A 26767-nucleotide genomic window follows, 5' to 3' on the forward strand; every position below is an offset into this window, starting at 1 on the left:
AACTGTAAAATTCTCGGAATTCTAAAAGAATGCCAGGAAAAATGATGAGAAAGACACCAAGAAATGTAAGTCTTCCAGACTCTATAATATATCTTTCTAGATACAGATTTACGAGCCTGTAACATAGTATTAATCACAGAGTCAGAGAAACCTCTTTGACTAAGAATCAAGCGTTCAATCTCCATACCTTTAAATTTAAGGATTTGAGATCCTGATGCAAAAAAGGACCTTGCGACAGAAGGTCTGGTCTTAACGGGAGAGTCCACGGTTGGCAAGAGGCCATCCGGACAAGATCTGCATACCAAAACCTGTGAAGCCATGCTGGAGCCACCAGCAGAACAAACGAGCATTCCTTCAGAATCTTGGAGATTACTCTTGGAAGAAGAACTAGAGGCGGAAAGAGATAGGCAGGATGATACTTCCAAGAAAGTGATAATGCATCCACTGCTTCCGCCTGAGGATCCCTGGATCTGGACAGATACCTGGGAAGTTTCTTGTTTAGATGAGAAGCCATTAGATCTATTTCTGGAAGTCCCCACATTTGAACAATCTGAAGAAATACCTCTGGGTGAAGAGACCATTCGCCCGGATGTAACGTTTGGCGACTGAGATAATCCGCTTCCCAATTGTCTATACCTGGGATATGAACCGCAGAAACTAGACAGGAGCTGGATTCCGCCCATACCAGTATTCGAGATACTTCTTTCATAGCCAGAGGACTGTGAGTCCCTCCTTGATGATTGATGTATGCCACAGTTGTGACATTGTCTGTCTGAAAACAAAAATGAACGATTCTCTCTTTAGAAGAGGCCATGACTGAAGAGCTCTGAAAATTGAACGGAGTTCCAAAATATTGATTGGTAATCTCACCTCCTGAGATTCCCAAACCCCTTGTGCTGTCAGAGACCCCCAAACAGCTCCCCAATCTGTCAGACTTGCATCTGTTGAAATTACAGTCCAGGTCGGAAGAACAAAAGAAGCCCCCTGAACTAAACAATGGTGATCTGTCCACCACGTCAGAGAGTGTCGTACAATCGGTTTTAAAGATATTAATTGAGATATCTTTGTGTAATCCCTGCACCACTGGTTCAGCATACAGAGCTGAAGAGGTCGCATGTGAAAACGAGCAAAGGGGATCGCGTCCGATGCAGCAGTCATAAGACCTAGAATTTCCATGCATAAGGCTACCGAAGGGAATGATTGTGATTGAAGGTTTCGACAAGCTGAGATCAATTTTAGACGTCTCTTGTCTGTCAGAGACAGAGTCATGGACACTGAATCTATCTGGAAACCTAAAAAGGTTACCCTTGTCTGAGGAATCAATGAACTTTTCGGTAAATTGATCCTCCAACCATGATCTTGAAGAAACAACACAAGTCGATTCGTATGAGATTCTGCTAAATGTGAAGACTGAGCAAGTACCAAGATATCGTCCAAATAAGGAAATACCACAATACCCTGTTCTCTGATAACAGACAGAAGGACACCGAGAACCTTTGTAAAAATTCTTGGAGCTGTAGCTAGGCCAAACGGCAGAGCCACAAACTGGTAATGCTTGTCTAGGAAAGAGAATCTCAGAAACTGATAGTGATCTGGATGAATCGGAATATGCAGATATGCATCCTGTAAATCTATTGTGCTGAACAAAAGGCAGGATAGTCCTTATAGTTACCATTTTGAATGTTGGTATCCTTACATAACGATTCAATATTTTTAGATCCAGAACTGGTCTGAAGGAATTCTCCTTCTTTGGTACAATGAAGAGATTTGAATAAAACCCCAGCCCCTGTTCCAGAACTGGAACTGGCATAATTACTCCAGCCAACTCTAGATCTGAAACACATTTCAGAAATGCTTGAGCTTTCGCTGGATTTACTGGGACACGGGAAAGAAAAAATCTCTTTGCAGGAGGCCTTATCTTGAAGCCAATTCTGTACCCTTCTGAAACAATGTTCTGAATCCAAAGATTGTGAATTGAATTGATCCAAATTTCTTTGAAAAAACGTAATCTGCCCCCTACCAGCTGGGCTGGAATGAGGGCCGCACCTTCATGTGGACTTGGGAGCTGGCTTTGGTTTTCTAAAAGGCTTGGATTTATTCCAGACTGGAGATGGTTTCCAAACTGATATTACTCCTGTGGGTGAAGGATCAGGCTTTTGTCCCTTATTGTGACGAAAGGAACGAAAACGATTATTAGACCTAAATTTACCTTTAGATTTTTTATCCTGTGGTAAAAAAGTTCCTTTCCCTCCAGTAACAGTTGAGATAATAGAATCCAACTGAGAACCAAATAATTTATTACCCTGGAAAGAAAGGGAAAGCAAAGTTGACTTAGAAGACATATCAGCATTCCAAGTTTTAAGCCATAAAGCTCTTCTAGCTAAAATAGCTAGAGACATATACCTGACATCAACTCTAATGATAGCAAAGATGGCATCACAAATAAAGTTATTAGCATGTTGAAGAAGATTAACAATGCTATGAGAATTATGATCTGTTACTTGTTGTGCTAAAGCTTCTAACCAAAAAGTTGAAGCTGCAGCAACATCCGCTAAAGATATAGCAGGTCAAAGAAGATTACCTGAACATAAGTAAGCTTTTCTTAGAAAGGATTCAATCTTCCTATCTAAAGGATCCTTAAAGGAAGTACTATCTGCCGTAGGAATAGTAGTACGTTTAGCAAGAGTAGAGATAGCCCCATCAACTTTAGGGATTTTGTCCCAAAACTCTAATCTGTCAGATGGCACAGGATATAATTGCTTAAAACATTTAGAAGGAGTAAATAAATTACCCAAATTATTCCATTCCCTGGAGATTACTTCAGAAATAGCATCAGGGACAGGAAAAACTTCTGGAATAACTACAGGAGATTTAAAAAACCTTATTTAAACGTTTAGATTTAGTATCAAGAGGACCAGAATCCTCTATTTTTAATGCAATTAAGACTTCTTTAAGTAAAGAACGAATAAATTCCATTTCGAATAAATATGAAGATTTATCAGCATCAACCTCTGAGACAGAATCCTCTGAACCAGAGGAACCATTATCAGAATCAGAATGATGATGTTCATTTAAAAATTCATCTGAAAAATGAGAAGTTTTAAAAGACCTTTTACGTTTACTAGAAGGAGGAATAACAGACATGGCCTTCTTAATGGATTTAGAAACAAAATCTCTTATGTTAACAGGAACACTCTGAGTATTAGATGTTGACGGAACAGCAACAGGTAATGTAACATTACTAAAGGAAATATTATCTGCATTAACAAGTTTGTCATGACATTCATTACAAACAACAGCTGGAGGAACAGATACCACAAGTTTACAGCAGATACACTTAACTTTGGTCGATCCAGCACCAGGCAGCGTTTTTCCAGAAGTATCTTCTGACTCAGTGTCAATCTGGGACATCTTGCAATATGTAATAGAAAAAACAACATATAAAGCAAAATTCCTTAAATGACAGTTTCAGGAATGGGAAAAAAATGCCAGTGAACAAGCTTCTAGCAACCACAATAGTGACGCCCATATTTTTTAGCGCCAAAAAAAGACGCCCACATTATTTGGCGCCTAAATGCTTTTGGCGCCAAAAATGACGCCACATCCGGAACGCCGACACTTTTGGCGCAAAAAAACGTCAAAAATGACGCAACTTCCGGCGACACGTATGACGCCGGAAACAGAAAAAAAAATTTGCGCCAAAAAAGTCTGCGCCAAGAATGACGCAATAAAATGAAGCATTTTCAGCCCCCGCGAGCCTAACAGCCCACAGGGGAAAAAGTCAAATTTTAAGGTAAGAAAAAAATTATTCATATGCATTATCCCAAATATGAAACTGACTGTCTGAAATAAGGAATGTTTGAACATCCTGAGTCAAGGCAAATAAATGTTTGAATACATATATTTAGAACTTTATATAAAAGTGCCCAACCATAGCTTAGAGTGTCACAGAAAATAAGACTTACTTACCCCAGGACACTCATCTACATGTAGTAGAAAGCCAAACCAGTACTGAAACGAGAATCAGTAGAGGTAATGGTATATATAAGAGTACATCCCTCTGACATTCACTGCACGCTGAGAGGAAAACCGGGCTCCAACCTGCTGCGGAGCGCATATCAACGTAGAATCTAGCACAAACTTACTTCACCACCTCCATAGGAGGCAAAGTTTGTAAAACTGATTTGTGGGTGTGGTGAGGGGTGTATTTATAGGCATTTTGAGGTTTGGGAAACTTTGCTCCTCCTGGTAGGAATGTATATCCCATACGTCACTAGCTCATGGACTCTTGCTAATTACATGAAAGAAAAGGGGTCTGCTGCTGAATTTTGACTGACAAACTGTTGCCTTGGGATTCAGTTTATATAAAGCAATCTGGGCCTAAATTTTTATCCATCTTGCAAAAATTACCTCTTTTAATTTATGAGGTGAAATTGGATTTATCGGAGAAAATTTAAATATTAATTTGGTTATTTGGGTAAAGTATAAGAAAGTATATATAATATTTTAAATCAAAGGGTATAGTTAGATTACAGTTAGTAATTTTAAAGGGCACAATTTGTATTTTAAAGGGACACTGAACCCAAATTTTTTTGATTCAGATAGAGCATGAAATTTTAAGAAACTTTCTAATTTACTCCTATTATCAATTTTTTTTAATTCTCTTGGTATGTTTATTTGAAAAGCAAGAATGTAAGTTTAGATGCCGGCCCATTTTTGGTGAACAACCTAGGTTGTCTTTTCTGATTGGACAGCACCAATAAACAAGTGCTGTCCATGGTTCTGAACCAATAATTTGCTGGCTCCTTAGCTTAGATGCCTTCTTTTTCAAATAATGATAGCAAGAGAACAAAGAAAATTTTATAATAGAAGTAAATTAGAAAGTTGTTTAAAATTGCATGCTCTATCTGAATCATGAAAGAAAAAATTTGGGTTCAGTGTCCCTTTAAGTTACATCCATAGTCCTGTGTAGTCTTAACTAGTCATTATTACTAAACAATTTATTTACTAGACATGGTTTTATACTCCAGATTTATAAGTCAGTAATTATAGTGAACTCTTCCAAAACTGTACATAAACTAGTTAGTGTGATTATATCCCTGGTAGTTATTAATTAAGCATAGTAAATTAGTAATCCATATTGAGCATTGAACTAGAGTTATTGGTTAATAACAGGAGATTCTGGTATTTTATTGTGATATTTTAATGCAATTATTGTGAATAAGGCAAATGGTAAAGATATATTTTTATGATCTTTGTAAGGATATTATAACAGCATAAGTGTGTATCATCTGATTCATAATCTGGTTTTCTATAAATATAATTCAAGGTGTTTATAACTTTAACTAATATAAATAATTTAGGAATTTATATTCATTTTAATTGTTTCGTATATGCATATTATTGGGGGTTTGTTTTAAAGAATAATTATTAAATATATTGTATTATAACCTGGCCATATACTGACAGTAAGCGCTTGACTCGGCTATCGGAGATATACAATCCCCTGCCACGGATTTCACAAGTTCTATTTGGTCTGAGTTTGCGATAAAGAAAGGATTGTGGCCTGTTAGGTCATTACTAATGCCGATTAGATACCTACTGATGGAGGATTCTCGCAGGGATATTGGCAAATGGGAAAACAAATGCTTATATTAGGTTGCAGATCTCATACAACAGAATAAAATAAAGAAATTTTCTCAAATCCAAGACAAATTATCCCCTATTAAAATTCACTGGTACTTATACCTTCAGCTATCATCTTCTTTCAATAAATTCCTTAAAGCATCCCCCAGTAAAAATAAAACCACATTAGAAAATATATGCACCTCACAGTCTAGACCGAAACATAGAATAACCAGGTTATACATAGCCATACAAAGTTTGGGAGTCTCCTCAAAAAATTCAGTAATGCTCAAGTGGGAAATAGATTTAGGGATTTCCATAGATCAAGAAACGTGGAAAACCGTTTTTGACTCAGCTACTAGGGGTCTGATGAGTGCAGACCTGAAGGAGAACTCTCTGAAGTCAATATTCAGATGGTACCTGACACCTCTTAGAACATCGCATATGACCCAGAACAAGTCTAGACTATGTTACAGGAGTTGTAACGAGCTGGGCACATACAAGCATATGTGGTGGGAGTGTAAGGAAGTTCAATTGATTTGGAGTTTGCTCTCTTCCATGCTCAGATACTTATTAGATGAACACATATAACTCACTATATCACAAGCACTACTTCACGAGCGAATACAGAATTTCAACAAACCCATAAACACTTCTATCAAAATTGTATGTACCGTAACGAGAACGTGTATAGCAAAATATTGGAGGGTAGGCACACCTACTTGGTCCGAGATAAAAAACAAAATACAATACACTCAAACAATGTATGAGGCAGCAGCTTGGGCATTAGGTATGAGAGATATTAATGACGAGGTGTGGTATTATTGGAATCTTAGGAATGGAGCAGACTATACCAGATAGATCCACAAATAGAAAGTAGAGGTTATACAGTGGTTACAGATACAAGTACGATCTGAGTGCTTCCATGATACGTTATATAACCAACACGTTCAATGGCATCCAAATTTCTTCCTATTATTTTTTTTTTTTTTCTTTCTTCCTTTTGTTCCATAGTAGTTATTGTAGTATTTTTTGTTTCTTTTTTTTTTCTCTGGTTACCCCCACCAGTAATTGACTAAGTTTGAAAAGTCCTTCCCTCACAGATGGAACGCTACAATACTGACTCTTATCTTGTTCAATACAGAAAGATGAGTACCAGAGCCGGACAGTTTCTAAACACTACTCATATATGAGTCCCAAAAGGCCTGGGATTAAAACTCTTTATGATCCTAGAATTGTTAATCTCTTCTTGTAACAGGATTTCTATTAGGATTTGTTAAGCTATGAGCGTCCTACTAAGTATACCCATGTGAAGAGTATGACCTTATATATTGTACTTAATATAAAATGTGTTAATAAAAATGATTTAAACATAAAATTTAGGAGCCAGCCATACATTTAGGAGCTAGACAGTGTTATTTGCATAAAGATATATGTAGAATGACCCAAAAAGTTTGAAGTCACTGGCTCCCTGCCTACTGGGTTTGTCAAGCCCTGGTTTTGCTTATTTTTTATCTGACACTGTGAGGTTTGGTTCGAAGTCTGAAAATCATCACAATGTTATTAAAAAGCAGGTTTGAAATGCTCTGCAATCAGCGCTATAGTTACAACAAAAGTTCCTTATGAGGAGAATGCTGATTGGACAACAATTTAAATCTTTAGCTCCCCAAAAAAAAAAAGACTTTTGAAGTGGGCAGCTGACCGGGGGAATTTTTATATCTATATTAAAAAGTCCGGATATGATTTTATAAAGGGGAGAGTTTGCCATCACTTTAATGGGTGCCACAATGTTTGACCTTAAAGGGACAGTATAGGCAAAAGAAAAAAATGTCCTTTTTAAATAAAGCATGAAATGTAGGTAAACTTTATGCATCTATTACATATTTTGCAATAGATATTACCTATGTTACCTACATATTTCTCTGCTTATGCATATGTAGGTATTGCACACTGATCACATAGCTAAGGGTTTTTTCTCACTCCCTAACTAGCATGTTTAGAGCCAGGGAGTCACTAGCTGACATGCCTGCTTGCTCTATGCTATGTAAAGAACTCTGCAGAGCAGGACACAAACTAATCAGGCTAAAATCACAAAGCCTCTGGGCGCCATGTACTAAGGCGTCAATTTTTTCGCACAGACCGTATCGAAATAACCCGCCGGCATTCGCACCATGCGGATGGCACTTCGTTACATGAATGTACTAAAAACCAAGCCGTAAAATTTTGCGTCTATTGTGTGTCGAAGACAATCGGATTATTGATAACTTTGAAGCTTCGTTCGGCGCGAAAGAGCAAAGTTAAGAAGCAGTCTGCGACCTGATTGGTTTAGTTCTTTACCCACGTGACGATCTAGGTGTCATAATCGCCAGACAAGAGGCAACGTCTGGCTGCTGACATGTATAAGAATGTGCATTTTCCCAGAAATCTTAGAATATTGTTTATTTACTTTTCGGTATTCACTTTGACAAGATGGCTTGCTCTGGAGATTCTGCTACTTCTAAGAAGACTCGCAACCTTAACTTCTCGCATCAACAGAATGTTGTACTTGTTGATCTAGTACTCGAATATTATGACAATCTTCATTGTCATAATGTCTCCATCTTCATTCACTGATCCAAAAACCAATAATGCTACAATAGTAGTCTAGTCCTTTCACTTAAGTACTTCTACCTGGCGTCAGGTTGATACCCCCTATAGTTTTCTATTGTATTCGCTACCTAAATGGTCGCGAAGCAAATCACGCGAAGTTACAGTGAAAGTTGGAGCGGGCGGATTAGTTGTAACATTCATAATTTCCGATTACAGCGAATTTACGTGCGATCGAACATGTAGTAAGTGGAAAAAGGCTTCGGAACGATGAGTTGAGTAAAATTACGATCGCTGATGAAAATAGTGGTTTTTCGAGCAGATCGCAGATTGGTACATACGAGAAGCAGATCGTGAGCGAATTTTGACGCGGAAATACAGACGGACGGTCACTTCGAAGCTTAGTACATGGCGCCCTCTGTGTTTCAGTAACTCTGCTTACTTCCCTCTGCACCTGCTGGATACCATGGTAATAAATCAGCTCACACAGACATCAGACCTACAAATGTAACTTCTCACTAGGCCTAAGGCTGCGGATGCCTCTGAATGCAGAAGGCGGCTCTCAGCATCCGTCTCTTTTCTGAGCCGTATTTCTACTTGTGAAAGTGCAGCACGCTAAAATCTGGATTTGCAAACATCTTAGTGCGTTGAACTTTCACAACAATAAATCCATCTCAGAAACAGCCTTCTGCCACATTCGGAGGCATCTGAAACCTCTGAATGCACACATCGAATACACACAGGGAGGGTGATAGTTATAATGAGGATTACATTTAGAGAGAAGGAGGAGAGAAAAAACACTATGCTACCGAAAATCTAGTAATTACTTGTTAATCTCAGTAAAAGAAAGAGAGAATGTGTATTATATCTATGCATAAGACTAACCTGACAAAGGAACTGTAAATTCAGCAGATTAGTTAGTCTTAAAGGGATATAAAACCCAAATATTTTAATTTTGTGATTTTTTTTTCAGACAGAGCATACAATTTGTAAAAAGTTTCAAATTTGATTAGTTCCCATGGTTTTCTTTGTTTAAGATTTACATAGGTATATGTCTGTAGCACTCTTGCAAATGAATGAAATGTTTTGAAAACTGCTGCCATCTAATGCTCCAGACACTTGCATGCTCCTGAGCTTACGCCCCTGACTTTCAATAAAAGATACCAAGAGAATGAAGAAAATTTGATAATAGAAGTAAATAAGAAAGTTGTTTAAAATGACATGCCCGATCTCAATTGTGAAAGAAAGAGTTTGGGTTCATGTCCCTTTAAGTATTTTATCTACTTGTAGGTCTATGTTCACAGTGAGATTATACTGTTAAGAGAGATAAGAGGTTTTCAGACCAAGCCAAAAGTGTTTTATTGCCATTTCAACCATGATAAATAAAATATAATAATCCTAGTAGATCTACACCCTTAAAAGCACTACAACAACATTAAAGGCATGTTGTATACATAAATAGTTTATATTAGCAACCATGTACTGAATTCCAAAGTACCTACATACAAAATAAATGGTTTAGAAGCATTAAAAACTGTCACTTTATTAATCATTTACAAAACCGCTTAAAAACAAAACATTGCTTTGACCAACAGGCCGGCCACAAAGGGGGAACAGAAGAAGTTTTAGGAGCCAACATTTTGGTAATTTCATTTAACTACAAAAGAATTGAAACTCACAACTTCTGGAAATGAGGGGCCCGTTTATGTTGTGAGATACAGGATATAACTGATTATTGGATGGTACAATAAGACAGGTTATCGTTCTTACAAGAAAAACAGACATTTTATTGTAATGAAGGTGCCCTTCCTTCACATTTAGAACCTACGAAGCAGGATAAGCCACTGTCAAGCTAAAATCTGTCTATTTACAGTAGTGAAGAGACTTCTTAGAAAATCTCGCCAGATCAGACCACTTTAGATCATTGAGTACTAAGGGTCTAATGATTTAAAACTCGCAAGCATAGAGAGAAATCTCGCAAAATCTTTGTTTCTTTCATGTAATTAGCAAGAGTCCATGAGCTAGTGACGTATGGGATATACATTCCTACCAGGAGGGGCAAAGTTTCCCAAACCTCAAAATGCCTATAAATACACCCCTCACCATGGAGGTGGTGAAGTAAGTTTGTGCTAGATTCTTCGTTGATATGCGCTTCGCAGCAGGCTGGAGCCCGGTTTTCCTCTCAGTGTGTAGTGAATGTCAGAGGGATGTGAAGAGAGTATTGCCTATTTGAATGCAATGATCTCCTTCTACGGGGTCTATTTCATAGGTTCTCTGTTATCGGTCGTAGAGATTCATCTCTTACCTCCTTTTTCAGATCGACGATATACTCTTATATACCATTACCTCTACTGATTCTCGTTTCAGTACTGGTTTGGCTTTCTACTACATGTAGATGAGTGTCCTGGGGTAAGTAAGTCTTATTTTCTGTGACACTCTAAGCTATGGTTGGGCACTTTTATATAAAGTTATAAATATTTGTGTTTAAACATTTATTTGCCTTGATTCAGGATGTTCAACATTCCTTATTTCAGACAGTCAGTTTCATTATTGGGATAATGCATTTGGATCAATCAATTTTTCTTACCTTTAAATTTGACTTTTTTCCTGTCGGCTGTTAGGCTCGCGGGGGCTGAAAATGCTTCTTTATATTGCGTCATTTTTGGCGCGGACTTTTTTGGCGCAAAAATTTTCTTTGTCATTTCCGGCGTCATACTTGTCGCCGGAACTTGCGTCATTTTTTGACGTTTTTTGGCCAAAAATGTCGGCGTCACCGGATGTGACGTCATTTTTGACGCTTTAAGCATTTAGGCGCCAAATAATGTGGGCGTCTTTTTGGCGCTAAAAAATATGGGCGTCTTTTTTGTCTCCACATTATTTAAGTCTCATTGTTTATTTGCTTCTGGTTGCTAGAAGCTTGTTCATTGGCATTTTTTCCCATTCCTGAAACTGTCATTTAAGGAATTTGATCAATTTTGCTTTATATGTTGTTTTTTCTATTACATATTGCAAGATGACTCAGATTGACCCTGAATCAGAAGATACTTCTGGAAAATTGCTGCCTGATGCTGGATCTACCAAAGTTAAGTGTATTTGTTGTAAACTTGTGGTAACTGTTCCTCTGGCTGTTGTTTGTAATGAATGTCATGACAAACTTGTTAATGCAGATAATATTTCCTTTAGTAATGTTCCATTACCTGTTGCTGTTCCATCAACATCTAATATTCAGGGTGTTCCTGTTAACATAAGAGATTTTGTTTCTAAATCTATTAAGAAGGCTATGTCTGTTATTCCTCCTTCCAGTAAACGTAAAAGGTTTTTTCAGATGAATTTTTAAATGAACATCATCATTCTGATTCTGTTTCTGATAATGATTTTTCTGGTTCAGAGGATTCTGTTTCAGAGGTTGATACTGATAAATCTTCATATTTATTTAAAATGGAATTTATTCGCTCTTTACTTAAAGAAGTCTTAATTGCATTAGAAATAGAGGAATCTGCTCCTCTTAATACTAAATCTAAACGTTTGAATACGGTTTTTAAACCTCCTGTAGTTATTCCGGAGGTTTTCCCCGTCCCTGATGCTATTTCTGAAGTAATTTCCAGGGAATGGAATAATTTGGGTAATTCATTTACTCCTTCTAAACGGTTTAAGCAATTATATCCTGTGCCATCTGACAGATTAGAGTTTTGGGACAAAATCCCTAAGGTTGATGGGGCTATCTCTACTCTTGCTAAACGTACTACTATTCCTACAGCAGATAGTACTTCCTTTAAGGATCCTTTAGATAAGAAAATTGAATCCTTTCTAAGAAAAGCTTACTTATGTTCAGGTAATCTTCTTAGACCTGCTATATCTTTGGCGGATGTTGCTGCAGCTTCAACTTTCTGGTTTGAAGCCTTAGCACAACAAGTAACAGATCATAATACTCATAGCATTGTTAATCTTCTTCAACATGCTAATAACTTTATTTGTGATGCCATCTTTGATATCATTAGGGTTGATGTCAGGTATATGCCTTTAGCTATTTTAGCTAGAAGAGCTTTATGGCTTAAAACTTGGAATGCTGATATGTCTTCTAAGTCAACTTTGCTTTCCCTTTCTTTCCAAGGTAATAAATTGTTTGGTTCACAGTTGGATTCTATTATTTCAACTGTTACTGGGGGGAAAGGAACTTTTTTACCACAGAATAAAAGATCTAAGGGTAAATTTAGGTCTGCTAATCGTTTTCGTTCCTTTTGTCACAATAAGGAACAAAAACCTGATCCTTCCCCTACAGGAGCGGTATCAGTTTGGAAACCATCTCCAGTTTGGAATAAATCCAAGCCTTTTAGAAAGCCAAAGCCAGCTCCCAAGTCCACATGAAGGTGCGGCCCTCATTCCAGCCCAGCTGGTAGGGGGCAGATTACGATTTTTTAAAGAAATTTGGATCAATTCGATTCACAATCTTTGGATTCAGAATATTGTTTCACAAGGGTACAGAATAGGCTTCAAGATAAGGCCTCCTGCAAAAAGATTTTTTCTTTCCCGTGTCCCAATAAATCCGGTGAAGGCTCAAGCATTTCTGAAATGTGTTTCAGATCTAGAGTTGGCTGGAGTAATTGTGCCAGTTCCAGTTTTGGAACAGGGGCTGGGGTTATACTCAAATCTCTTCATTGTACCAAAGAAGGAGAATTCCTTCAGACCAGTTCTGGATTTAAAAATATTGAATCGTTAGGTAAGGATTCCAACATTCAAAATGGTAACTATAAGGACTATTCTGCCTTTTGTTCAGCAAGGGCATTATATGTCTACAATAGATTTACAGGATGCATATCTGCATATTCCGATTCATCCAGATCACTATCAGTTTCTGAGATTCTCTTTTCTAGACAAGCATTACCAGTTTGTGGCTCTGTCGTTTGGCCTAGCAACAGCTCCAAGGATTTTTACAAAAGTTCTCGGTGCCCTTCTATCTGTAATCAGAGAACAGGGTATTGTGGTATTTCCTTATTTGGACGATATCTTGGTTCTTGCTCAGTCTTCACATTCTGCAGAATCTCATACGAATCAACTTGTGTCGTTTCTTCAAAGACATGGTTGGAGGATCAATTTACCAAAGAGTTCATTGATTCCTCAGACAAAGGTAACCTTTTTGGGTTTTCAAATAGATTCAGTGTCCATGACCTTGTCTCTAACAGAAAAGAGACGTCTGAAATTGGTTTCAGCTTGTCGAAACCTTCAGTCTCAATCATTCCCTTCGGTAGCCTTATGCATGGAAATTCTAGGTCTTATGACTGCTGCATCGGACGCGATCCCCTTTGCTCGTTTTCACATGCGACCTCTTCAGCTCTGTATGCTGAACCAGTGGTGCAGGGATTATACAAAGATATCACAATTAATATCTTTAAAACCGATTGTACGACACTCTCTGTCTAATTTCTGCGGTTCATATCTCAGGTATAGACAATTGGAAAGCGGATTATCTCAGTCGCCAAACATTACATCCGGGCGAATGGTCTCTTCACCCAGAGGTATTTCGTCAGATTGTTCAAATGTGGGGACTTTCAGAAATAGATCTGATGACTTCTCATCTAAACAAGAAGCTTCCCAGGTATCTGTCCAGATCCAGGGATCCTCAGGCGGAAGCAGTGGATGCATTGTCACTTCCTTGGAAGTATCATCCTGCCTATATCTTTCCGCCTCTAGTTCTTCTTCCAAGAGTAATTTCCAAGATTCTAAAGGAGCGTTCGTTTGTTCTGCTGGTGGCTCCAGCATGGCCTCACAGGTTTTGGTATGCGGATCTTGTCCGGATGGCTACTTGCCAACCGTGGACTCTTCCGTTAAGACCAGACCTTCTATCGCAAGGCCCTTTTTTCCATCAGGATCTAAAATCCTTAAATTTGAAGGTATGGAGATTGAACGCTTGATTCTCAGTCATAGAGGTTTCTCTGACTCCGTAATTAATACTATGTTACAGGCTCGTAAATCTGTATCTAGGAAGATATATTATCGAGTCTGGAAGGCTTACATTTCTTGGTGTTCTTCTCATCATTTTTCTTGGCATTCTTTTAGAATTCCTAGAATTTTACAGTTTCTTCAGGATGGTTTGGATAAAGGTTTGTCGGCAAGTTCCTTGAAAGGACAAATCTCTGCTCTTTCTGTTCTTTTTCACAGAAAGATTGCTAATCTTCCTGATATTCATTGTTTTGTACAGGCTTTTGTTCGTATAAAACCTGTCATTAAGTCAATTTCTCCTCCTTGGAGTTTGAATTTGGTTCTGGGGGCTCTTCAAGCTCCTCCGTTTGAACCTATGCATTCGCTGGATATTAAATTACTTTCTTGGAAAGTTTTGTTTCTTTTGGCCATCTCTTCTGCTAGAAGAGTTTCTGAATTATCTGCTCTTTCTTGTGAGTCTCCTTTTCTGATTTTTCATCAGGATAAGGCGGTGTTGCGAACTTCATTTAAATTTTTACCTAAGGTTGTGAATTCTAACAACATTAGTAGAGAAATTGTGGTTCCTTCATTGTGTCCTAATCCTAAGAATTCTAAGGAAAGATCGTTGCATTCTTTGGATGTAGTCAGAGCTTTGAAATATTATGTTGAAGCTACTAAAGATTTCCGGAAGACTTCTAGTCTATTTGTTATCTTTTCCGGTTCTAGGAAAGGTCAGAAGGCTTCTGCCATTTCTTTGGCATCTTGGTTAAAGTCTTTGATTTATCATGCTTATGTTGAGTCGGGTAGAACTCCACCTCAAAGGATTACAGCTCATTCGACCAGGTCAGTCTCTACTTCCTGGGCATTTAGGAATGAAGCTTCGGTTGATCAGATTTGCAAAGCAGCAACTTGGACTTCTTTGCATACTTTTACTAAATTCTACCATTTTTATGTGTTTTCTTCTTCTGAAGCAGTCTTTGGTAGAAAAGTACTTCAGGCAGCTGTTTCAGTTTGATTATTCTGCTTATAATTTCAGTTTTTTTCATTATAAGATTTAAACTTTGTTTGGGGTGTGGATTATTTTTCAGCGGAATTGGCTGTCTTTATTTTATCCCTCCCTCTCTAGTGACTCTTGCGTGGAAGATCCACATCTTGGGTATTCATTATCCCATACGTCACTAGCTCATGGACTCTTGCTAATTACATGAAAGAAAACATAATTTATGTAAGAACTTACCTGATAAATTCATTTCTTTCATATTAGCAAGAGTCCATGAGGCCCACCCTTTTTTGAGGTGGTTATGATTTTTTTGTATAAAGCACAATTATTCCAATTCCTTATTTTTTATGCTTTCGCACTTTTTTCTTATCACCCCACTTCTTGGCTATTCGTTAAACTGATTTGTGGGTGTGGTGAGGGGTGTATTTATAGGCATTTTGAGGTTTGGGAAACTTTGCCCCTCCTGGTAGGAATGTATATCCCCTATACGTCACTAGCTCATGGACTCTTGCTAATATGAAAGAAATGTATTTATCAGGTAAGTTCTTACATAAATTATGTTTTTTAGCATAATCATGTTGTAATGTAGGTTTCTCTTCTCCACATTTAGAACAGTAAGATAAACTGTTCTCAAGCTCAAAATGTAACTTTCTAAAATTATTTGAGGGACCACACAATAGTGACAAAACTTAAACTCATCAGAGCGGACAACTTTAGATCATCGGACCATTTGGCCCTGATGATCACAAGTGCCACGAGGCAAGATCCTTCGGCATATGGAGAAAGCCGTCAAAATATGAAGAAGTGCCAACATTACTGTTTAAAGGCAGCATTGCCAAGATGCGTTTTACTATACATTGCAATGAGTGGTGATGCTGGCAAAATATTCCAAGCTGCATCGCTACCTACATTGACGATGTAAAGTAAAGGATCCCTTTTAAATATACTGCACAACAAAATTAACACCGCAGCCTACACTAATAACGCCCAAATCATCATAACCTCCCACCAACACTACTATTAGCTATATCGCCACAACTACCCATTGCAATAATCCCTACACTATTTAACGCCTATAATGCCACAACCTCCCACCGCAATAACTCCCTAACCACCAATACCCCACCACAAACTAACCCTAACCGCCGATAGCCTATTGCAAACTATACCTACTCTACTTAACTCCCTAACGGCTAACCCCAGTGACCCCTAACCTAACACTCCCTAACAAGTTACAAAAAAAATACTAGCATTACAAAACAAACAAAAATAAATAAATATATATATATATATACACACACTCACCGGCAACTTTATTAGGTACACCTTGCTAGTACCGGGTTGGACCCCCTTTTGCCTTCAGAACTGCCTTAATTCTTCATGGCATAGATTCAACAAGGTGTTGTAAACATTCCTCAGAGATTTTAGTCCATATTAACATGATAGCATCACTCATTTGCTGCAGATTTGTCGACTGCACATCCATGGTGCGAATCTCCCGTCCACCAAATACCAAAGGTGCTCTATTGGATTGAGATCTGGTGACTGTGGATGCCATTGGAGTACAGTGAACTCATTGTCATGTTCAAGAAACCAGTTTGAGATGATTTGAGCTTTGTGACATGGTGCATTATACTGCTGGAAGCAGTCATCAGAAGATGGGTACACTGTAGTCATAAAGGGATGGACATGGGCAGCAACAATACTCAGGTAGGCCGTGGCATTTAAACGATGCTCAATTGGTACTAAGGGGCCCAAAGTGTGCCAAGAAAATATCCCTTACACCATTATACCACCACCACCAGTCTGAACCGTTGATGCAAGGCAGGATTGATCCATGCTTTCATGTTGTTTATGCCAAATAGTGACCCTACCATCGGAATGTTGCAGCTGAAATCGAGACTCATCAGAACAGGCAACATTTTTCTAATCTTCTATTGTCCAATTTTGGTAAACCTGTGCGAATTGTAGCCTCGGTTTCCTGTTCATAGCTGACAGGAGTGGCACCCGGTGTGGTCTACTGCTGCTGTAGCCCATATGCTTCAAGGCTAGACGTGTTGTGCGTTCAGAGATGGTATTCTGCATACCTTGGTTGTAACGAGTGGTTATTTGAGTTACTGTTGCCTCTCTATCATCTCAAACCAGTCTGCCCATTCTCCTCTAACATCAACAAGGCATTGTGGTCCACACAACTGCCGCTCACTGGATATTTTCTGTTTTTCAGACCATTCTCTGTAAACCCTAGAGATGGTTATGCGTGAAAATCCCAGTAGATCAGCAGTTTTTTAAATACTCAGACCAGCCCGTCTGGCACCAACAACTATGCCAGTTCAAAGTCACTTAAATCCCCTTTCTTCCCAATTCTGATACTCAGTTTTGGACTTCAGCAAGTCGTCTTTACCACGTCTAGATGCCTAAATGCATTGAGTTGCTGCCATGTGATTGGCTGATTTGCAACTTGCGTTACCAAGCAATTGGACAGGTGTACCTAATAAAGTGGCCGGTGAGTGTGTGTGTGTGTGTGTGTGTGTGTGTATACACATTCACAACAAACACACAAACATTTGAAGGCCACATATTATCATCGATAAAAATGTCTCATTTCCTAGCAAGTCATTGTCATGTGTATATTATGCATTAAATGAAGGTCTATTATTCTTTTTAAATTATTACCTTGTCTACGGGTTACTTAGTAACTATATATATCTTAACAAGTATTTCTAGATACACCTTTTTTTAGCAGCATAAGTTATTTTGTACACTGTATATAAATGGTCACTTCTTAAAGGGACACAACGCAAAATACATTTTATGCACCTCCCTCTAATCATGGGTGCTACCATTATGAAACCTAGGTTACAATGCAGGTATCTGAAGGAGAGTTGCTGCACATGTGCATACTAGTCAACACTAGAATGCAGTGAAGGCTAAATTTCAACATGGCAGCATCCGTGACTAGAGGGAAAAGGGAAATAACCTCAAAATTATGCTTATAAAATGTATTTAGTGTGTAATGCCCTTTTAACTTGATGTGGGAACGTGTAAACTATAAACAATTAGATGTATGATTTTAAAGCTTTTAAATTACCTGTGCTCCACAAGACATAACCAAGATTCTAATCCCCTCTCTTGCCATATCCTGCCTTTACTACTGCAGCTCTATCCTCTTCGGTCTTCCAAACTAACATCTATTCTATCTGCAATCCATCATGCATGTTTCTGCCAGACTGATCTTCCTCATGCATTGCTCTTCATCTGGTGCACCTTTTTGCCAAGCCCATCCCCACTGATTTCCTTAAAGTGATTGTAAAGCACAGTATTTAAAAATACTCTTGAAAACTGGGGCACTTTAAGTCATTAAACTTTACAATTACGCTTCTTTTTTTTAAAATACTTACCGCCGATTCTCCGCCCGCATCTCATTCAGTATTAAGCAGAACGATGACGAATCCGGCTTCCTACAAACGTTGTGTGCCCCCTTTGGTGTCTAGCTCGTGAGGCACATAACGATTGGAGGAAGCCAGATCTTCATCGATCTGCTCAATACTGAAGAAGATGCGGGCGGAGAATCGGCGGTAAGTTTACAGTAACAAAAAGGTAAGTATTTTTTACTTTACAATGACTTTAACCCTCAACATTCAATATCCTGACTCTAATTAACAATGCTCTATATAACACAGCACCCTCCAAAATCTTTGCCCTTAACTGCAAGCATTTCCCCCCTTCACTCTGCCCAAGAACGACTTCATTTCTCCCCTTGTCAACTCCTCACATTCTTACCTACAGCATTTTTCTAGAACTGCACCCGTTATGAAATCCTATGCCTTGCTTTGACAATGAGCATACTATGCATTTGCTCCAGCTACCATTAATATAGTGTTAAACGCCAGGTGATAGTACATCTGCTCTTAAAAATATAATAGCCTTTCACTGGAAGGTACAGTTATATATCCTTCATTCACACCATGTCCCTCAACATTCATTATATAAACTATAAGACATTAATAGGTATTGCTTTTTTGACACCCTGTGGATCCTGAATATTCTGATCCTAAAAATTCCTGTCACCCTAAAGGCATAGCACTGTTATAAACAGCATTATACAATATGCACAGCACGGTGTAATATGTTGATGCTTTATAAATCAATCGTAATAAGATTGATGCGTATGCTGTGTGTTTGGGTATAGCAAAGTATATTATTAAAGGGACATATTACTGAAAAAAAAAGTTTATTTTATTGCAAATAAAAAAAAAAGGTGCATGATTATGTGCAACTAACTTCTTGCACTCTACTTATTGGGTGACAAGGAAAACTCCCACAGTATCAGTTAATGTTATGCACTTTAAAAATCCCTTTCATAAAGGAACAGAGAAAAAACTTGAGTATCAGGTCCCTTTAATATATTCACAGTTAAAGGGACAGTCAAGTATAAATTAAACTTTCATTATTCAGATAGGACGTTTAATTTTAATCAACTTTCCAATTTACTTTTATCATCAAATTTGCTTTTTTTCTCTTGGTATTCTTAGTTTAAACTAAACATAGGTAGGCTCATATGCTAATTTCTAAGCCTTTGAGGGCTGCCTCTTATCACTTGCTTTTTAAATCTCTTTTCAACACAAAGAGACAGAAAGTGCACGTGGGCCATATAGACAACACTGTGTTCAGGCACAGAAAGTTATTTAAGATCTAGCACAAAGCAATGCTAAATTTAAGACAATAGATAATAAACAGTCACAGTCATGTGATCAGGGGGCTGGAAGAAGGTTCCTAGATACAAGGTAATCACAGGGGTAAAAAGTAAATTAAAATAACTGTGTTGGTTATGCAAAACTGGGGAATGAGTAATAAAGGGATTATCTATCTTTTAAAACAATAATAATTCTATGGTTGACTGTCCCTTTAATTCATCATAAACCTTTACACATGTATGGTCAGTAATAGTCATCGTCACATACAGTCACAAATAACATACATAATAATAAGTTAAACAGTAACACACACACATATGGTCACTGGATATTAAATTTAATTTCTATGATCAAATTTACTCCATTCTCTTGAATGAACAGCATACCTAGGTAGGAACAGCAATACACAACTGAGAGCTAGCTGTGATTGGTGGCTACACATATATGCCTCTAGACATTAGCTCACCAGATGTGTACAGCTAGCACACAGTAGTGCATTGTTGCTCTAGAGCGGACTATAATTGTGTGTTAACCTTTTTGCAGGGGTTAAGCAAGTAGAGCATTTTATTCATACACTATTGCTTGCGTATAACTAACAAGTTATTTATGCACTTTAATATTAAGTTAAGTTATATTCTTACATATTTACACACAGTCACGCATATGGTTACACAAAAGTCACTGTCACCCTTACACACAATATTACAAAAGTATACACAGTCACTGTCACATATACGTATGGCCACTGTCACCCTAACACACATTATTATATAACTATACACAGTCACTGTAACATACACGTATGGCCACTGTCACCCTTACACACATTATTATATAAGTATACACAGTCACATACACGTATGGTCACTGTCACCCTTACACACAGTCACTGTAACATACACGTATGGCCACTGTCACCCTTACACACATTATTATATAAGTATACACAGTCACATACACGTATGGTCACTGTCACCCTTACACACATTATTATATAACTATACTCAGTCACTGTAACATACACGTATGGAAACTGTCACCCTTACACACATTATTATATAAGTATACACAGTCACTGTAACATACACGTATGGCCACTGTCACCCTTACACACATTATTATATAACTATACACAGTCACTGTAACATACACGTATGGCCACTGTCACCCTTACACACATTATTATATAACTATACTCAGTCACTGTAACATACACGTATGGAAACTGTCACCCTTACACACATTATTATATAAGTATACACAGTCACTGTAACATACACGTATGGCCACTGTCACCCTTACACACATTATTATATAACTATACACAGTCACTGTAACATACACGTATGGAAACTGTCACCCTTACACACATTATTATATAAGTATACACAGTCACATACACGTATGGTCACTATCACCCTTACACACAGTCACTGTCACATACACGTATGGCCACTGTCACCCTTACACACATTATTATATAAGTATACACAGTCACATACACGTATGGTCACTGTCACCCTTACACACATTATTATATAACTATACACAGTCACTGTCACATACACCTATGGCCTGTCACCCTTACACACATTATTACATAAGCATACACAGTCACTGTCACATACATGTATGGTCACTGTCACCCTTACACACATTATTACATAAGTATACACAGTCACTGTCACATACACGTATGGCCACTGTCACCCTTACACATATTGTTATATAACTATACACAGTCACTGTCACATATACGTATGGAAACTGTCACCCTTACACACATTATTATATAACTATACACAGTCACTGTCACCATTACACACATTATTATATAACTATACACAGTCACTGTCACCCTTACACACATTATTATATAACTATACACAGTCACTGTCACCCTTACACACATTATTATATAACTATACACAGTCACTGTCACCATTACACACATTATTATATAACTATACACAGTCACACGCACTGTACAGTTATACATATAGGTCAACCAGTGACAGAGCTGCACACTAACAACCACACACAATAGTACACATACACACAGTCCCGTTATACACTGTTACGGTATTACACAAACATACAACGGCAATCACGGTAAGTGTCAGAGTAAATTATTTTCCTCACTAATGTTCCCCGAACTTCCGCCGGTCCCGGAGCAGGATGATGACATCACAGGGAGCGAGCCACGTTCCCTTGTTGCTATGGTAACACTGTAGCGGCTACCTTTCCGTCCCGCTGCTGTGACGTCACTTGCGGAGCGACGAGAGGAAAGAGGACATGGCGGCTAGTAAAAAGAGTGTGCTGTCCTCCTTAGCTGTGTACGTTGGGGATTCAGAACCTGAGGAAGAGAACGAAGGGGAGCCTGAGGGTGAGATGAGGGGGACAGCTGGGTCAGTGCGTGCGAACACTGTTTCCATTGGGTGTAATGGAGGCGGGGGTCACCAAAAACCTAAATAGCGCGTCTGTATGGGCCACGGGCAGCGAGCTTCTTGTTATGCTTCCTATTTCACATTTACTTTCTACTATATATATTTTTATTTTTTACTTTTTGTCTTTGCTAGAGCACACGACACTAAAGTACACACATACAATACTAAAGCATGTTATTGTTGCACAATTGCTTGCATATAGACAGCTCCAGAACACCAATGCACTACTGGGTACTAGCTGAACAGATCTGGTGAGACAATGACAAGAGGAATGTGTGTAGTCATCGATCACCAGCTAGCTCCCAGTAGTGCATTGCTTCTCCTGAGCCTACCTAGGCATTATTTTCAGCAAAAAATTACAAGAGAAGGAAGTACAATTGGTTATAGCTGTAAATTGAAAATACTTTTAAAAGTGTAACTTATGTCTCTTTTAACGGAAGGTCGGCATCTTTTAGGTTGTGGCATTTTGATAATAAATAAATACATTTCCTCCAGCACTAATTAAGGAGTACCAATCTATGTGGGAGGATGCTAAAGGGTAATAATCTATCCAGCTTTTAAAGGGACACTGAACCCAATTTTTTTTCTATCGTGATTCAGATAGAGCATGCAATTTTAAGCAACTTTCTAATTTACTCCTATTATCAAATTCATTTCATTCTCTTGGTATCTTTATTTGAAATGCAAGAATGTAAGTTTAGATACCGGCCCATTTTTGGCGAACACACTGTGTTGTTCTTGCTGATTGGTGGGTAAATCCACCGACCAATAAACAAGTGCTTTCCATGTCTGAAAAAATAGCTTAGATTCCTTCATTTTTAAATAAAGAAAGCAAGAGAACGAAGAAAAATTGATAATATGAGTAAATTAGAAAGTTGTTTAAAATTGCATGCTCTATCTGAATCACGAAAGAAAATATTTGGGTTCAGTGTCCCTTTAAGTTTGATAAACAGTTCCTACTCAAAGGTAGCCTAGAAGTAATGCTTACATTATATTACATTGTTTTAGTACAACCTTTGTTGATTATTTATGTTGAAAATATTTTTATTGGAGTTTTTCATTTTTACAAATAAGGTTATATTAATAGATGAACCTTAACATAGTACAATATGAGTTAATAACCTATACAATATAGTATATAAGATAGTATTAAATTATGCATTGTCCGCATGTCAAATCTATGCGTATTATCTAATTTGGTCTCTCATTTTGAAGTAGTGGAAGACTTTCAGAATGTAACATTTAAAGTAGGAAAAGAAGAGGAGATGTGATCAGAGAACGGAGAGGAGAGAGAAGGGAAGAAGAGACTGTAGTGAGCACTTACGGGAGCTGCCTATAGTGATATCTGTATCCTAACAGACACCGTTTCCAAGAGACCTTCTCGTCTGCATTCTAATAGTCCTCCCAAACTATCCATTCCTCCCAGACCTTTAGAAACTCATTTCTTTTGTCTAGTAGTGAGGATGCTATGACCTCCATTTGATAATATTTGATTTTATTTAGTATAACCTCGTAGTGGGGGACTGAAGTTTTCCAAAATTTTGCAACAACTGTCCTGACTGTAGTACATATGATACCCACTAGCTTTAAAGATTGTCTGTGTAGTCCCTCAATAGGGAAATGTAGGAGGGCCTGCTCCATATTTAATGTAATCTGTTTTACTCAGCAGCTCAGAGGTGGTTTCCCATACTTTGACGCTTTCTGGGCACTCCCACCATATGTAGGTACCCTCAGCTTGACAGCCTCTAACACTGGGGTGACCTAGCTAAGTTTGTGTCTAAGTGATAGTGTTTAAACCTGCATGGATGCATATACCATCTATACACCACCTTGATATAGTTTTCTTTCAGGTTTGCACTAATGGAGCAAGCCAGGCATTTTTGAATTTGGTCTGCCCATTCTTTTATATCTAAAGAGAAGTTAACCTCTTCCTCCCATTTTTTTAATGAAATCCAATTTCTCTGGTCGCTGGCCAGCACACAGAAACTTATTTAAGCTGGAGATTGTACCCCTAATCCTGGTTGCGGAGCTACAACATTTCTCAAATAGTGTGGGACTGTATGGGTCTCCTAGTCTATGGACTTCGTTTATTCTAGTTTTTAACTGAAAGTAGTGAAACCAGGAGTGTGGCGTGGAGGGCGGAAGGTCATTGTATTGCTCGAACGAGATGGCCTCGGAATTTCGTAATGTGTCAGCTATTCTGTATAAGCTCTTGTTAGCCCAAATTGTGCTAGTTTTGTTATTGCAGCTATCTGGAAAGACTGTCGGAGGCGTCAGAGGTGAGCCTTTAGGAATTAAATTATATCTGTTTTTTTAATTTATCCCATAGACCCAAGGTATGTGCAAGCAATGTATATTTTGTCCAGGAGTCTGGTCTATCTTTTTAGATGTCCAGAACATCTGGTAAATTGGGCTAAGGTTTAACATATCTCTCTCCAGTTGGACTCATGCCAACTCACTATCAGAGTTATGCAGGAGCGTTGTTTGAGCTAATCTAGCAGCATTAAAATAGACTTGGAGATCAGGAACTCCCAGTCCTCCTTGCTCTTTGGGTTTTAGGAGAGTATTCCTATTTATCCTCACTTTTTTATTAGCCCAAATAAATTCAGAAATGTATTTCTGAAAGTTTTTAATATCCCTTGAAGGAACATCAACGGGTAGCGATCTAAATAGATATAGTAGTTTTGGGAGTATTACCATCTTGCTAACTACCATTTTCCTATAGAATGATATCTTGTATGTACCCCAGGTTTTCATTTCTTTATAGAGGTATTTATAAAGGGGGGGGATAGTTAAGTTTATATATTTCAGATTGTAAGGTATTAAAACTCCGAGGTATTTAATCGCTTGAGTGGCCCACTTGACATTGAAGTTTATTTCCAATAGCTTTTTTGTATGACTAGGGAGATGCACCCCAATCGCCTCAGACTTGTCATCATTAATCTTATAGCCAGATAAGGTACCAAAATTTAGTAGAAGATCATATAGAATTGGCAGTGATAGTAGTGGTTTACTAATTGTTAATATAATGTCGTCTGCAAATAAGGAAAGTTTGTGTTTATTTTTACCTACTATTACCCCGTTATGCCTCTATGATTTCTAAGGCTAACGGCTAAGGGTTCAATGCATATGGCAAATAACAAGGGCGACAAGGGACACCCCTGTCTGGTACCGTTATGAATGCTAATTCTTTTGTATTGGTATCCTGCTACTCTGAGGTATGCTGATGGACTAGTGTAAATGGCTTGTATCGCTTTAGCGAATGAACCAGAGATTCCAAATTGTGATAGAGTTTCAAACATGTAGTCCCAATGGATTCTATCGAATGCTTTCTCTGCGTCCAAAGATAGGAACAGAGAAGGCACTCTTTCATACATTGCGAAGTCCACCAGGTCAATGACCCTACGAACATTATCAGGAGCTTCTCTCCCAGTAATAAACCCTACTTGGTTATTCGAAATTAATTTAGATATATGTAAATTTAATCTTGTGGCCAGTATTTTTGTGAGGAGCTTGAGGTCTAAATTGATAAGTGATATTGGCCTGTAATTTTTGCAGTGAAACTTGTCCCTGCCTGGCTTAGGGACCACGCATATTCGAGCTGTTAATAATTCAGTTGGGATAATACCCCCTTCTATTATATAATTAGATGATTCCACTAAATGAGGAATAAGATCGATTGAGAACCTTTTATAGAAGCTTCCCGAATATCCATCAGGCCCAGGGGTTTTATTACTTTTAAGTTGTTTTATTGCTATGGCTATTTCCTGGGCCGTAATTGCGGCATTTAATTGGTCCAAAGCAGTTTTTTCTAGCTTGGGAAGAGGAATTGGATTCGAATTTACAAAAAATAAGTAGTTTGATAACATAATGACCGTGGTTAGCTGTGTCTACCTCTGTAACAAGACAGGATTGGCTCCTCTGAATAAGGCAAGTGGTGTTTGGTTGTTGAAAAACAGTTGCAGCAAGCAAGGTGCCTAACCTCTTCACACACTGTTAGGACGTTCCATGCCGTCCTAACAGTATGAGGCTCCTCTTACAATATTCCCTCAGAAAAAAAGAATATACACAGACAGGGTTTTATCAGTCCCACAATTTTTATATTGGCAAGGAAGGGACCAGAGTTCCTCTGCCTTTCTAATAGGCAATGTTCGCAGTCAGACTTAGTCTGTCACCGTATTTTCACTGTTCAGTAATATCTATTAATACAATATTAACTACAATATGAAGTAGTTCTTGGCGTTCTAAAAATTAAGATAATTAACTTCTGAATATTTAATCAATTTTTTTAGAGGACCACTCAATGCAGTAGAATTACATAATTAACAAATGCATAATAATAAAAAGACAATGCAATAACACCTACTCTGAATTGCAAATAAGCAGTAGATTTTTTTTTTTCTGGCAAATTTATTTTTTCTCACATTTTCTGGCCCCCTGTATCATGTAACAGACATCAGCCAATCACAGACTAGTACATATAGTACATATACCCTGTG

General features: G+C 38.0%; 2 protein-coding genes across 2 annotated transcripts in view; one reads left to right on the forward strand and one right to left on the reverse strand.

Annotated features, from left to right (window-relative positions):
* RECQL5 (RecQ like helicase 5) overlaps positions 1 to 22038 on the reverse strand; it is a 273753-nt gene extending 251715 nt beyond the window's left edge. Inside the window, exon 1 of the mRNA XM_053709050.1 lies at positions 21964 to 22038. The gene's annotated coding sequence lies outside the window, so the exon portion shown is untranslated. The remainder of the gene's footprint in view (positions 1 to 21963) is intronic.
* Positions 22039 to 22110: 72 nt separating this feature from the next.
* Positions 22111 to 26767, forward strand: part of SAP30BP (SAP30 binding protein) — a 113829-nt gene continuing 109172 nt past the window's right edge. The window contains exon 1 of the mRNA XM_053709068.1: positions 22111 to 22207. Coding sequence (XP_053565043.1) covers positions 22117 to 22207 — 91 coding nt within the window. The 5' untranslated portion in view covers positions 22111 to 22116. The remainder of the gene's footprint in view (positions 22208 to 26767) is intronic.

Source organism: Bombina bombina, chromosome 1 (genome assembly GCF_027579735.1).
Source record: "Bombina bombina isolate aBomBom1 chromosome 1, aBomBom1.pri, whole genome shotgun sequence".
NCBI classification, from domain to species: Eukaryota; Metazoa; Chordata; class Amphibia; order Anura; family Bombinatoridae; genus Bombina; species Bombina bombina.